The sequence below is a fragment of the Musa acuminata genome, chromosome BXJ3-4 (genome assembly GCF_036884655.1).
Source record: "Musa acuminata AAA Group cultivar baxijiao chromosome BXJ3-4, Cavendish_Baxijiao_AAA, whole genome shotgun sequence".
NCBI lineage: Eukaryota > Viridiplantae > Streptophyta > Magnoliopsida > Zingiberales > Musaceae > Musa > Musa acuminata.
This window is the reverse complement of record NC_088352.1, coordinates 35336564-35351601: the sequence shown is the minus strand read 5'-3', so window position 1 is coordinate 35351601 and position 15038 is coordinate 35336564. Positions and strand designations below refer to the sequence as shown.

General features: G+C 39.6%; 2 protein-coding genes across 4 annotated transcripts in view; both read left to right on the top strand.

Moving 5' to 3' along the window:
- LOC103977852 (mechanosensitive ion channel protein 1, mitochondrial) overlaps positions 1 to 6119 on the top strand; it is a 38072-nt gene extending 31953 nt beyond the window's left edge. For both annotated transcript variants that reach the window (XM_009393608.3, XM_009393531.3), the window contains 4 exons: positions 1955 to 2062; positions 4055 to 4273; positions 5023 to 5162; positions 5819 to 6119. In XM_009393608.3, coding sequence (XP_009391883.2) covers positions 1955 to 2062; positions 4055 to 4273; positions 5023 to 5136 — 441 coding nt within the window. In that variant the 3' untranslated portion in view covers positions 5137 to 5162; positions 5819 to 6119. The remainder of the gene's footprint in view (positions 1 to 1954; positions 2063 to 4054; positions 4274 to 5022; positions 5163 to 5818) is intronic.
- A 524-nt stretch (positions 6120 to 6643) lies between these two features.
- On the top strand, positions 6644 to 14124 carry LOC135636698 (uncharacterized). 2 transcript variants are annotated; one of them, XM_065148607.1, is made up of 5 exons: positions 6644 to 6922; positions 9027 to 9107; positions 9212 to 9543; positions 9637 to 12272; positions 12386 to 14124. In XM_065148607.1, exons 3-5 carry the CDS (start codon positions 9322 to 9324, stop codon positions 13524 to 13526), a joined length of 3999 nt encoding a protein of 1332 aa, XP_065004679.1. In that variant the 5' UTR covers positions 6644 to 6922; positions 9027 to 9107; positions 9212 to 9321; the 3' UTR covers positions 13527 to 14124. The 2 variants fall into 2 exon arrangements, with proteins under 2 accessions (XP_065004679.1, XP_065004680.1); XM_065148608.1 differs by having other exon boundaries at positions 6644 to 8381.
- Positions 14125 to 15038: the final 914 nt, after the last annotated feature.

Sequence of the window (15038 nt, the reverse complement as noted above, 5' to 3'; positions counted from 1 at the left end):
TTGCGAACCTTGTACAAGGTTACTCCTCAAAGCCCGAAAAATATGTGATACTAATTTTCCCTAATTTACATTAGTTTTGCTAAAACTATACTAAATGCATATTTATTGCTAACTTCAAAACCCTATCCTATTTTTTTTATTTTTTAGGTATTTTGGGAGGGTTTTATACAGGGTCTGTCGTACCGTATTGTACCGGCGTTTCGACCCGTGCTCGGTACCGGTACAGTACGGTGTACCGAGCACTGTACCGGGCGGTCCGCGTACCGCAGGCTTGTCGGACCGGTACGTACCGCCCGTACCGGGAGGTACGATCCGGTATGGCAGACCATGGTTTTATGCCTATTTTAGGCATACCGCCCGGTATGCCATATCATATCATACTGAGCAAAGCTCGATACACCGGTACATTGCGAGATTATGAATTTTGATACTTTGTCATGAGATTATTTTTAGGATTGGGTCCGACAAACATATCAAACTGATATACAGTTATATAGGATTGAGGATCTCGATTTATCGCGTGTGGAGTCCGGTCATTCTTTATGGTGGTAGAATCAGGTATATCTGTCGATTAATTACTTGATTCATTTGAGTCTTAAAGTCTGAGTAGTTTAAAAAATAATTTAATAATTCAAATCATTTCTTTGTAGATAATTTAATATTAACGGAAGGAAAGCCCGAAACTTAATACAAAGTTATCCTGCAAAGTCCAAAAAAGATGTCACTATTCTTTTATAATTTATATTATTTTTGCTAAAATTATACTAAATTTATATTTATTTTCAACTTAAAACCCTAATCCAACTTTTTTCTATTTAAAAGAAAATTTTGGAGCTATTTTTGGTAATTTTACCTTACCGTTGGTCTAGGCGTACTGATATACGGTACATTCGTACATCTTGGTATGTATCATACCGACGATTGATCAGTACATCGGTATGGACCGGTAAGAGAAACCTTGATTAGAACTATCTTTTTTTAGATTGAATTACAAGTTTGGAGGAGACATTGTGTTGTCTTCTATCTTTAGATCTAGGGCAAAGTATTAAAGGCATAATAACTCTTTTAGCCATCTTGACTTCTCAAAACTTGGAAGATACTGGTGTACCCTCAAAAGCAACTACTGGTGTATCTTTCACTATAATATTTTCACAATTATGTTATTGTGGTTATAATTTAAACTATCTAATCATGGAAAATTAATCAGAATAATTAGTACTCACTGGAATATAAAAAGTTATTCATTTTTCAGTGGAAATGAAATATATTGTTGGTAAACAAGTATCTGCATCTAGAGAAATTGTAGAGTCAAGCATTGGTCATGAAAGTTTCTTCTGTTGGAATAAAATAATATTGTACAGCAGTTTAAGTTGATATAGCTTCTGCTAGCGAAAAAGCTTCTCCCTGTATCATGGCAGTTGATGGTCATTTATGAGGTCTAGTTTTCAAAGGCCTTTATACCAGGTTTGGGATCCCGAGAAGCTTCTTTTGTGTGGACTGTTGTCAAGGTTTTATAAGCGTGACTCACCTACCTGCCTTTGTCATTGTCATAACATAACATATAACACGTTTTCCTTCTGAATGCTGTTGCACACATTCCTTTTTGTAGCATGTTTTGGCTTGTGTGGATAAGCAGACATGAAAATGTTGGGCATGCCTTATCTTCTGTTAAATGCTTGGCCTTTTCTATATGATGTAAATGATAAAATTCACAAATTGACTGTCAAAACCAGCTTGAGCAATGGAATTACATGTGATCATGATGGTCATTGCCATAAATGATGTTAGTTATTTGAGTCACATGCTTTCTTTCCAGATTTTCATATTCAACTCGACTAGTTCATCAGCTGCAAATAATCTGTTTTCTTTCAGCAAATCAGATGTGAAAGATGTCTTGCTGTCTTTATTTGATTTGAGATTTGTTTTAATGATTTATATTTTTTGAAAAATGTAGGCTGGATCAGTAGAAGGCCAAGTGATGGAAATGGGACTCACCACCACGTCCTTGATAAATTCTGAAAAGTTTCCTGTCATAGTTCCGAACTCGCTATTCTCTAGTCAGGTGTGTATATAATAGATGTTAGGTGCTGACTCATTCACTTATTTATTAAGACGTTGCTACTATGAATTTCCAATATATCTGAAGTTTTTGTCTTATGATTAATTCGAGTTGTATGGAATGAAATACAAGTCGTGACAGTTGACACTGTAATGCCTTTTGTCCTCGTAGTGCAGCTCTTGGTGCAAGACAATACCATGCCTGAATAAGTCAGGCTATGAATTGGACATGACCTGGTTAAGGTTGAGTTAAGATGAATATAGAGCTACTTTTACCATAATAGTCACAAATAAGATTGACCTTGTATGTGCACATGGTACAGTAAAAAATCTTGTTTTTTTTTTTAATATAAGACGTACATAAATAGTCACAGTTCACTGTACTATCTTCCTGGAAGGTGGTTCTTGGGTTTCTTTAAATTCGTATATCAGCCAAGTTTGCTATAAGCTCACAACAAACTTAGACACACTTCAAACGATAAGTACTTTTTAGAAATGTACAGAAACGTGGACTGACTTGCATCAGTAATTATCATGGATATTATAATTAATTGCTACTTAAAATACTTACACCGAAGGCATTGTTTGAGTTAGTGTGGAAAACAAACTAATATTTATCAATTATGTTTACCAACAGAAAATTCCTGGTAAGAAACGGGGATGTATATTTAAATTGAAGCACCAAGGAAACTCCATGTCATAAAGACCCGTAAACATTCTCTGAGCAATACGCCGGATGTATAGTGTCCTGGTAACACATCATTTTCATAATCCATGGGTAGTCCTTTCCTACCAGCCTCACTAGTGAACACATCCATGGTCCTAGGAACTCACTAAATATCAATTGCCTGACCTGACCAAGCAGATCTACTAAGTCAACAATATGGATAGGATGTATGTTTTTTTTCGTTGTGACTTGTCTGGTAGTGATCTTATATACTAATTGACCCATCATCGACTTTAAACTAGTGTATCAGACTTGATCATATAGAAATTTAATCAAATCCAGTGCAACTTGTTGGCACCCCCCCGGGTTGCCAGGAGGTGTCCCAACTATAATCGAGGTCCAGAATTGTTTTTAATTGGATTGGAAAAAAAATATTCTATCAATGCTTCAGTAAGTTTTCATTTTATATTCTAGATTATGCTGGAGAGTTGATTGTTTTAGAAGATTGTAATAGTGAACAATTAAATGGATAATTAATATATATCCAAATTACTGTTGAAAAGCGCAGATGATTAATGTACTTTTTTTAATGTCTGGGAGTATGTCTTTTGTCTTTGCACTGCTGGCCTTTTGCTCAGTTTTCTTTTTTTTTTCTGGTTCCTTTGTCGGTGATGTCAGTTCAAAGATTGATAGATATCTTGATTATCTGACCTAAGATCTATTTTGCAGCCTTGTCAGCAGAATAAGTGTCATCCATAAAAAGCATGCCTCTGCATGTTTTGTTTGCCAGTGTGGTACCTAGCATGCACATATGTACCATTCTGGCATGGCATGTGCTGCATGGACAGTTTATAATTAAGCTTTCTTTAGCATGTGCAGTTTCATCTTATATGGTGGTGGTATTACGTCTATTACTTGACCATTCCATAACCTCTGTTTGATGGTCAGCCATTTTATGGATTGGTTAGACTGTTCACATTTTTCAATATATGTTTTGACAATATCAGCAGCCAATTTCTGTATCTTGATGGTTAGACAGTTGGTGCTGGATTCCAGGCTAATGTTTTGAACATTTCTTTAGTTATTTTGTTGACATTGAAATACCCATCTTCAGTCTGATGTCTGGCAGACTGATGCCATCAAGATATTTTCTTTAGTTAATTGTGCTAGACTGATGCCTGCATAATCATTTTATATGGTTCATTTTTTTTTTTTGAGTTAGGAGAGTTCTATTTAAAAGCTATCCAATCCAGCAACCGGTATTTGTTATGCTAAATTGTGGTCATAGTGTTTGTTATCTTTTTTAACTGACATGAAAATACTTCCCAGGTGATTGTGAACAAATCAAGGGCTCAGTGGCGTGCTAGTCTTACCAAAATACCTATACGTATTGATGATATAGAGAAGATACCCAATATTTCTGAAGAGATAAGTTCGATGCTACGAGCTCATCCAAAAGTTTTCCTAGAGAAGGATGCCCCTTATTGTTACCTCTCTCGGATAGAAACATATGCAGAGCTTACCCTAGGATGCAACCTCAAAAGCATGGTGAGTTTTCTTTTACAAAATTTTACACCCATGGAAATCTTGTAAATGTCCACATCATTGTTGAAATGTTTCGACAAAATTTAGCAACCTTATTCTAGAATGCAATTTGCTAATTCCAAGAGCACGGTGAGCTTTCTTTTAATTACCTGCACCCATGGTATTTTACAAATGCTTACACCCATGGAAAATCATATACGTGTTCACATCATTGTTGAAATGTTTCGATCAATTTTAGCAACCTTTATCTGGAATGCAATTTGCTAATTTTGAGAGCACGGTGAGCTTTCTTTTACTTCACCCTTTGTGACCATATACATGTGCACATCATTTTTGAAATGTTTTGATCAATTTTAGCAACCTTTATCTAAAATGCAATTTGCTAATTTTGAGGGCATGGTGTGCCTTCTTTTACTTAACTTCACCCTTTGTGATCATGTACATGTTCTCATCATTGTTGAAAATTGTTAACAGTAATTGTTTACTGCAAAAATAAATTTGTCATAAACCTTAATAATTTTAAATGTTGGCACAGACTACTTAGAAGTCTGTGGTTCAACAAAGAATGTGAATTTGCTGTCATAACACACCCCATTACACACGCTTGAAGAAATATTAGTACTTATAGAACTGGATATAATCTTTCTGATCAAGGATTACCATTACTTGTCTTTATGCTAGTCCTAGATTGTGAACTAGAAACTTTATATTTATGGCACAAGCTGCATTTGATGTAATTTTGTTGGTTGTAGAGAAAAGATGAGCTATTTGCCACAGAGCAAGATATTCTTTTGCAAGCGGCTAGGATTATCAGGCAACATGGTGCTGAACTTGGAAGTACCCTAAGTGACTGCATGAAATGTTGATTCAAAATCAGTGGATTTTGCTTAAGGTATGATTGTTATTTGTGCTCAACTACGCAAAGCGAGCAATATGGATATTGCTATTTGGAGATGATTCTATCTTGTTTGTTATGCATTTCTTTTTGCTAGTACTTTCTATCTGGAGCATTTAACAAAAAATCTTCTTGTCTCTACACCAATACAAGTGCTAACGACTTCTGAACTTTGTTCTATTATTATTGTGTTGCACAGCACATTACATGGAGTCTTGCTGCGTGCCAATAAGGCTCAAATAGCTTCATGGTGCAGACCATGTCAGGCACTGGCAACCTAATGTGTGTTCTTAGACTAGATAGTTGTTGCCGAGACCACATTTCCCTTGTATATGTAACCAAATAACAACCAGTAAAATAAACAGCCCTGTTGGTGGTCAGATATCTTCAGAGGTAGTGGTAAATTATAGGTATAGGACATGGCAGATATTTTGAGGAGGGTATTTGCCAATTGTTCTTTTCCAATAGTTGGTAATTAATGTGTGCAAGTGTTTGTTATCTAGCTATGCTCAAAGTAAGTCCATGATCATTATTTGACAAATCCGTATGTTAATTTCTGCATCTGAGAGATCATGTTATAATTGTTCAATCCCATCGACTAAGCTCACAGTTAAGATCATTGGTGTGCACTAATGGATGAATTGGATGTGCAGGTCAAACTTTTTCCTTGTTCTGAAAGCTCTCGTCTGTGTTTGAAGAAAGAGATGACTGCATATGCGTGCATGTTAGTCTCTCTGTTCGAGTGTGTGATGACTGATAGATGAGCCTGTTGCCAAGGGGACTACATTATGAGAAATAGGGAGGACCAGTTTAGGGTTTAGGCTGAAAACTGAACTCTTGATCAACTTTGATTGTAATCATCATCTTTATTTGTCAACAAGGTCTTCTGTTGTAATTGCAACTCTAGCGGCGTTTACAAAGCCGTGTTGGCTAATACAATCACATAAGAGGAAACGGCGGATGGGACGATAGGGCAAAAAAAAAGGGGGGGGTTCTTTCTGCGACTTGTAAAGGTTATTCTCACTCATTCCATAACTCTTAACCTTGCAAGTTCGCATGATTATTCCAAACACTGCATACCTTCTGACCGCTAGTAACAGTTTGATTACTGCATCCTGCGCCTCAGGTGACCATTAAACACGATAAAATGAGGTTGACAGGTCTTCCGAATCCAACCACGTACGTTCGGTACTGACGCAGTCGCGTGGGCCCCGCCTGGATTTGAGAAGGCGATACGCGTTGCGTCCGCGGGGTCAACCAAGCGCGTACAAGGACCTTTTGCCACCCGCTCGTGATCCGGTCCGTCTGTCCCGGGTTTGACGGCGGACTTCCGGCTCGTTCCCGCGCGAGCCGAACCCAACCGGGTCGACGTCAGGATGGCCATCTCGGAATTAGGCGCAGGTGGGATGGGCAATTGGGAAGGCGAAGGGGGGTGGGGCTACCGCGGGGCAAGCACAAATAAGTGGCAGAGAACAAAATAATATACGCAACAGTGAGGGGCGGAGAAGAGAGGAGAGAAAGGAGAAAGGCAGCGGAAGGGAGCGTCCAACAACAGCGACACTGATGCGGCAGAGTAGTTGTTGACGTTGGCGTGGGAGACGAGGAATCACCTTCGTTTCTTCCTTCCGGAAGTGTAGGCGACGAACGCCAAGGAAGGAATCCGAACCCATCCGTGTGAACAGGTTGAAGAATAAGGAAGGGGAAAAAGATAGGAAGGAAGGAGAGGGAGGCGGCTGATCTGCAACCCTTAGGTCCAGGTATTGAAACCCTAGCTCATGATTTGTGTATGCTTTCTTTAGATCGTCTTGCAACTCCAATCTGGGGAAGCGCCTGGTGGGGGATAATGACTGAAAGGATCTGTGGGGGTACTCTTGGTTGAATCGTCTTTTTTTGGACGCCGGAGCAGAAGTTTTGGCTGGTTTTCGGAGGTTATGCTCATGGATGCCATGTTCTTGGTACTTGAAGACAGTTTACCGTGGCCTGGATTGTGGATCTGTGCGGGTTTAGACCGAATCCTGTCATGGACACTGCAAAGACTAACCATACTTTGAGGTTTTGGCTTCGGATGGTCGATCTCGGAAGAAACCTGATGGATGTGCTCCCTGCAACCTGCCTCTTGCTGGATCTGCTGCCTGCGTTATAGTCCTCTTCTTTAGGACTGGCCATCCCAGGCATGTGAGCAGCGAAACGTGCTGAAGCTTCTTCTCAGAGTTTTGCAGGGATTTTAGGTGATATTAGGTCGCAGAGGCTCTTGAATCTTGCCCCACCTGTTGTTTGCTCCGATCTACCTGCCGTCTTCTTCTTGTGGGACTTTTAGGTCTTGGGCTTGGCGTTGGATCTACTACCTGCACCGTCATAATCCTACAGCTATTATTATGATTTTTTTTGTCCAGATAAGCAGACTGGCAACAATGCTTCTCGTTGGAGTGCCTGTTCACTGGGATGTTAGATGATGTAGGTTTCACAGGGTTGAAACTTCTCTCAGTATCCTGATTCTTGTACCTCCTGCTGGTTACTATGATATACTCCTATCTACCTCTTGTTTGATCACTCCTGGGTCTTGGATTGCTGTTGCATCGTCATCCCCTTCTTTCTGTGCCGTCGTAGTAAAAAGCGGAGTGACAGGTGTTGTATTTTGTTTTCTTTGACTGGCTGAGAAGGGTGGTGCCTTTGGGTCTGCTGTGACATCATCAGCCTCTTCGTTTGGGCGGTCTTGGTCCTAAGAGGAGGGACATGTTCTGTTTTTTTTATTGGACCAGCTGAGGAAGGTGGCACTTGTGATTCTTCTTGGGATGCCTGGTTACTTGTATTTTAGATGATATTAGGTTTCACAGGGTTGAAGAAAATTTTCGGAGGGTTTTGGTCCTTGTTGTTTTTGCTGTTTCCTGTGTTTTTACCTGTGATTTACCACTTGATGATCACTCTAAGATCTTGGTTTAGTCCTGGTTCTGCTGGCTGTATCATCTTTATCATATTTATGGACTTCTGAGTGCTAAGGGCAGTTTATATTACTTGGTCAGCAAGATTGGTATTGTTATTTGTTCTTCAAGTTCCTGTTTTGTGAGATTGTACACAGGATTAAAAAATTTCTTCCAGACTCTTAATGCTTGTTGCTCCTGCCAGTGGATTGTTTCTCCAAGATTTTCATCCTGTTGGATCAGACCATGCTTTCTTATGGTTCTGTTCATATTGCTCTAAAGGATCTCTGCTGCACATGTACTGTCTGACCACGCATACTGGAATTATTTCTCATTTGTTGAATGAATGGGATTATTTGAAATTGGGGAATCACCTGATTTTGTGTATTGTCATCTTGGAGACTGGTTTTCTTGATCTGAAATTTTTGACCACTTTTTTTTCTAATCTGGAAATTCATGACCTAGATGTTTGTGTTAGTGGCAGCAATTGGTTTGTTTATGAAGTAGATATTTTAGGGGAAGTTGGCGGTTGGCGATTGGCAATTGATTTTCAAGCAGAACAAGCACTGTGCATAGACAAGGAGAGATTGGCCTACATTAGAAGAATAGAATCTTTGTTTTTTCTTTCATGTGCATTATACCCAACTGTCAAGGCAGGACTAATGTTAGATTTTTTTTTATTTGTATTTCTCACATTGCTTGAAGATTTTAGTTTGGAGCACAGTTAAACTCTTTCTGTAGATATTTTGACTGATTTTGAGCTATAATAGGAGGTACATAAATGCCTATAAGGTTTTCTAAGCATGATATACAAGTAGTCCACCATCAACTCTGGCATTTTTGTGGATATTCTCCTGGGTTGGAATATTGTTTAATTTTATCACGTTGATATTGTATTGAGAGATGTGATCTTTAATCGTTGTTTTTTCCTTTGGCTCTCCAGTGGTTGTTTACGGTTGCTGTGGACCTGCAGTCGGTGATGATTTCTTTGGGCTAGAAAGATGATGACGGATCTGAGTCAATGGTTGGCCTTATCTCTTGGATGACTTTAGTTGTGAAAATGTTTTGTTATTTTGAAATGTATTCTCACTGTAAATTATGTCTAAATTTCTGGCTTTTACCTTGCAGATTAATTTGTCAACTTTTTCTGGAGTTTGTGCCTCTAAATCTGAAAACCATCGTCCTGCAGTTGTCATTATAAATGTGCAGTTAATAGTTGTGGAACTTCATCAGGAAACATGCGGAGGAACATAGGGCTTGAACTTTTAGGAGCTATAGATTCTCGCTTGAAGTGGAAGATAACCACCAAGGACAGGAAGAGGGCTGTAAGACGAGCTAGAACTTCATATTCTAGTGGGTTCAGAAAGAACTCTGCAGTCAAAGGTTCCAAAAGGAATGAGGATACCAAGGATCAGTATCTGAAGAGAGCAAGAGATTTCTCTGTCTCCGAGTCTGAGAAGGTTTTGCTTTAGACATCAATGCTATTTTTAGGGTACCCCTTTTATCAAACCTTTTTTTAGTGCATTTTTAATGATTCTGTTTTCTGTTTGCAGGTTGGTGTCAGCGTTCTTGGAGGACGCTTCAGTGACTCCCTTGAGATTGTTCCCATAAAGAAGAGGAGATTTCTGTTAGTTAGTTCTCCATCATCTCCTCTGCAGTCTTCTTATTCAGATGATTCTGATCACTTGATAGAGGGCCAGCCTCCTCCATATCAGAAGACATCAGCATATGACAAAAATCATGACAAAAGAGCTGTTGCTGACTGGACCAGTAATTTGCATGACATAAATGAAGAGGCCAGTGCTGCTGCAGATTTCTCTGGAATTTCAATATTGGCTGCTGCTGCCTGTGATAGCGAAATATTGAGTGACCTCATAAATACTGGAGGCTCAGTTTCAAAGGGACATTCTTGTGAAGTACTTTTCAAAGACACACAAGGAGCTAAATCACATTCCTTGTATGGAGATAAGGAGCAACAACCTCAATCTACTCAAGATTTACATGAAAATTGTGATGTATTTATGGAAAAATGTTCTACATCTATACCTGCTGATGATGAGGAGTACCAGGGTTCAGCAAACGAGAAAAGCTTAATAGACCCATTGCAAAATGCTTCTGATAAGATGAGGTCTTCTGGCTCTGATTCTAGGCTTCACTGGGATCTTAACACTGTAATGGATACATGGAATAGCAAATATGATGAAGTTGTAATCTCTGAGTCTGAGCCACATCCCATTAATCCTGCATGTGAAAGTCATAATCACAATAAAAAGCTGGAAGATTTTGAAGCTCTTCAGCATCAAGTTGAAAACTGTGAGAGCAGATGTTATACTGAATTTGGTGAAAGCGGGGAAAATGTGGTTGGTCTTTCAAAGGATAATTGTGCATTACTTAAGTCAGAGGCTTGGGAAAAACCTGATGTGTGTAATGACAGTTCAGTTGTTGATCATGAGAAAGCAAAACAGTGGTCTCTCCCTCATTCTGATGGTTTGGTTGAAGAACTGGAGGATGCTACCTATATTTCTTTGGTCAACTCTACTGGAGAGACAAAAGTTGTGCCCAATCAAGGGAGCGACATCTGTAGTACCAAAGTTGTTTCTTCTGTAGTTGGAGATGTTCTTGGTTCCTTGAGGGATACTACCATGGTAATTGAATCTGTTAGAGCAAAGGCTGATGCAGACTCCGGCTTGGAGTTGGAAACTGCAACATCATTTTCTCATTTGCCTCTTAGTTTGGATACCAGCTCCGACTTTAATACTCATCCATATAATTCACATTTGAAATTTGGCCAGTCAATCAGTAAATCAATCTTTGATGAAAAGCCAAATGCAGTTGCATCTAATACTGACCATTGCCTGCCTAATGCTGAAGTAGAACATCCTATCCACATAAACACTTCTCAATTTGAGAAGCAAGGACTTCTGAATACTGATTCAGAGAGCAGTTTTCAATGTCCACCCCATGCTGAAAAAACTTCTGATCCTTTGTTTCATAAAAGTACATCTGATGAAATTGAACACTCTGATGACATTGATGTCACAAACGATCTCCATACTGATGGATCCCCCAGAACAGTGGACAGGAGTTCTTGCCTATTAAATGGTCATCAGCTGGGCAGCTTAGAGTCATGTAATCCTGATGCATTGCCTTCTGGAATCACACGTGTTGGTAAATGTGAACAGGCTACAGCACAGCTAAATGTTGACGATGATAAATGTGTTGATCCTGTCGTTCCTGTTTCAGTTTTGGCAGGTATGACAGAGGATGTCAATTTGGTAGATGATGCTGTGGGTACTCAGGAGCCTGGCAAAAGTTACATGGATTATTGTGTAAATTATTCTGGTGAAGCTTCTCTCAATGATTGTGCGCATAATTATGGCTCAGGTGCATCTCTTGCTGATATGGGGGAGGCCAATGGAGTGGAAAAGGTTGACCTTCTGGGAGATGATGACTCTCAATTTGAGGATGGTGAATTTAGAGAATCTGTTCTGCAAAGTTGGGGAGAAGATGGAGCTGAGGAAGGAGAATCTGAACATCTGGATTATGGATCTGACAACAAAGAGAATGTTGCCGTTGAAGCAGTTTCTGGTTTTCCCTATTCTGTTTCTTTCTCTGGTGAAAGCATGACGTGCAAAAACAGGGATGCACCAGTTGTTGCTCATGATGGAGCAACTCCTGTAATGAATAGTGTTTTTGCTGTTTCTGAACCTCCATTGAAGTGCTCATCCAAATCAACTTCTTTGGATGCTGGAGATGGGAAAAGAAGTTTTGTAGATGTTGATAGAAAAGACTGCACAGATCATTTCGCGGTAAACAACTGGAGGAGAAAGCAGAGAAGTGGTAGCTATTCATCAGTACCTGGTTCTCATGGTGAGAACACGATTGGACATAGTGGATTTCAGGAAAAGGGTGATAATGATAGGGAACCTTCATCTAGTGTGAGAATCAAAGCTTCTGGATGGGATAAGTTGCCTGTAGACCATGTGCATACTGGAGATAGCATGATGGATGCTGGGATTGGTTCTGTTAAACAAGGAGGTAAAGCCGGTGCTTTAGATATATTTGATGCTGACAAATTATTGGAAAGATCTGGTTTGTTGTTCAGAAGAGGCTTGTCATCTCAAGTTGAGAGGTTGATGTCCTCGGATGAGTCATGTAGGAGAGATAGGTCTTGTATCAAGGGATGCAGGTAATTTTATAAATATCTTGTTTACTCACTCTGATTTTTTTTAGTTCACTATAGTTGTAAACTGTCTAAGGGATCATATTTCTTAAGTTCTAAATATGCTGTAACGCTTGCAGATCTGACAGTAATGGTGGTCTAAATACAAAAGTTGAAAAGAACAGTGCTGCTCCTAAATCAGCTGACATGGGTGAATCATCTCAGCATACTAAAGGGAGATGCAGAGACGAACATTGGTTTGACTCTCCCAGTTATCGTGGTCCCAAGCATCATGATTCACCTGAGTACTGTGATGCACCTAATTATGCTCGACCAAGCTTAAGGAACGCGGCTGCAGCTGCCGTTGCAAAGGTGGAGAGTAATGGCTTTGTTGTTGCACCTGATGGCACCGTAGTTAAGGCAGGTGGTGTTGGAAATGCTGGCCCTATGCTCAGACGAGCTGCAAATGCTTCGGTGCAAAATAGATGGCGTTCACAAGCTGAGACAGAGCTTGCATATGGTATGCAGAGAAGACTTGGAAATGTAAGGAACATGAGCCCTGACAGGCACTTCAGTAATTCTCGGGGTCGGGCTGGTAAATATGGTCATGAAATGGCTAGGGATCGGTATCACAGGTCTGTGCCTGATGGCAGCATGGACTCATCGCTAACAATGCACCATCTATCTAGTAGAGATAGAAGCTTCTCTCCACACAGAGGACCTCTTCGTCTATCACGTTCTCGCTCCAGATCTCCTTCGAGATCGAGATCGAGATCTCCTCATATGTGGACCTCTCCTAGAAGAAGGGAAATTGGGATGAGTGATACCCATGGGTTTCGCAAGCGCAGTAGGACTCCCAAAATCAGAATGGAGAGAATGAGGTCACCCCATTCACGACCTAGTTCTGAGGACTTTATGGTAAGGTATGGCCCCACATCGAAAACCCTTTCTTCCCCATTGCATTCTTCAAGATGGATTGATGAAAGGAGGGATTCACACAATCATCATAGGAAACATGAGTACAAGCGATCTTCTAGAAGAAGCCCATCTATTAAAGTGTTCAGAAATCCTAGGCTTGACTCGATGGATTCACAAGGAAGATCAAAGCCTGACAACTTCTGCCGTCCTCTGCACTCTAGCAAGATTCCAGAGGTTGCTGTTATGAATAAAAGATATAGATGTACCGGAAGTGATGATAGAAGGGGATATGATGATAGGTATGAATCACTCCAACCTATGAGACGATACAACCCTGATAGCAATGAGAAGCGCTTCAGATAAGATGTTGAGGGTGCCAGGCTCATAAGCACTCGTAAATCCCCAGTGTTTCAGCAAAGTGGGAGCCCTAGGGTTTTTGGTGGGGCCAATTTGAGTAAGTTACCTCAAGAACTAAATGAAAGAAGGGTTATTTTAATTATAACAAGAGTGCAAATCCCCTAAATCTGCTTCAAGTCATTTGCATCAAAGGTTGTGATACTGGCTCTAGGACTGCGGTTCACAATCTTGCTTCAGTCTGCTGGTCATGTTGGATTCAAGAGGATGTGATGAACCCATGAAACTTTTGTCTTCTCAGAGGGAAAGATATCAAGTTTCACAATTCTAGCTTGTAAAGAACATCACGTTGTTAGTCAAAACTTGTGATTTGTGGGCTTAAATCACCTCCCTTTTGCTTTCACTCTATTTATTTCTTTCTCTAATCTGGGCCCATTTTGAGTGGGATGTATTCCCTGTCCGAGGGTCAAAGGAATATGATGAATTAACAAAGTTTGAGTCTGTGTTGGCAATTGGGAAGCATTTAAACCTCACCACAAATAACTTTTGAGCTCCCTTCTTGTATCTGGAAATCAAGCATGCACTTTTCAAGTGTTCTTGTAGTTCAGGGCTCCTTGTAGACTTCTCCTGGATCGCAAAATTGCAGCAAGCAGGATAAGTTTTTTATCCATAGAGCAAAAAGCTACTCAAGGTAATATCTTCCATGAAATTGTTTGGTATGGTCAGCAAAATTCTCTTGACAGTACTGCAAAAAGCAGTTTCAAGGTGATATCTTCGATGAAATTGTTTAATTTGGTGGTTTTACTATGTTACAGAAACTAACTTCATCTAGCATTGAGTTATGTTTCTGATATCAGGAAATCTATGATTCACTGTGGTAGATCATGCACACAGATATTCAAGGGCAATTTTCTTATAGGTACTTCTCAGATCTGGATATCTTTTATGCCTCCAGCAATTTATGTTTCTGTCTCTCAGTTGCAGTAATAAATGAAAACCAGCACTGATCATCAACATGTCATGGTTCTAAATATCTCATTCTACTTGTCACGAGCATTCGATTAACTTAATTCTAGTTATTAAATATCTTTCCTTTTAATCATTTGTATGTGCTTGGTGTTCTAATATGGGCTTAAAAAGCAATTATAACTTGCATAAGTACCTAATTTGTCATTAGTTAATTTGTGCTTTCACTTGCTAGTTCTTTAATCTGCCACAATATCTTGGGTCCATGTTGCAACTTGATGAAGCATTTTAATGGGATAAGTGACATCCTATAATTGTTTATTGGTAAGATTTGGTGTTTATCATTATTCTTGAGGTACTTCATCTTTAACGGTGATATTTGATCTTTCCTTTAGCCTGTCTTAGTCATCTAGTTAGACATCATAACCAATTACTAGTTTACTTTGCATAATTGTGACCATTTTTCTTTTTTATCTAGCCAAGGGTTCATAAGCTGATACTTCACTAAAGCAATGGCATCAATAACAATTTTCTGCTGGCAGGAGAATATCGTAA

Excerpts from the sequence above, each read along its gene's own strand:
- LOC135636698 (XM_065148607.1), top strand. The coding sequence starts at position 9,322 with ATGCGGAGGAACATAGGGCTTGAACTTTTAGGAGCTATAGATTCTCGC. Across the intron at positions 9,544-9,636 it reads CTGTCTCCGAGTCTGAGAAG|GTTGGTGTCAGCGTTCTTGG; the intron begins GTTTTGCTTTAG and ends TTCTGTTTGCAG. Across the intron at positions 12,273-12,385 it reads TCTTGTATCAAGGGATGCAG|ATCTGACAGTAATGGTGGTC; the intron begins GTAATTTTATAA and ends TAACGCTTGCAG.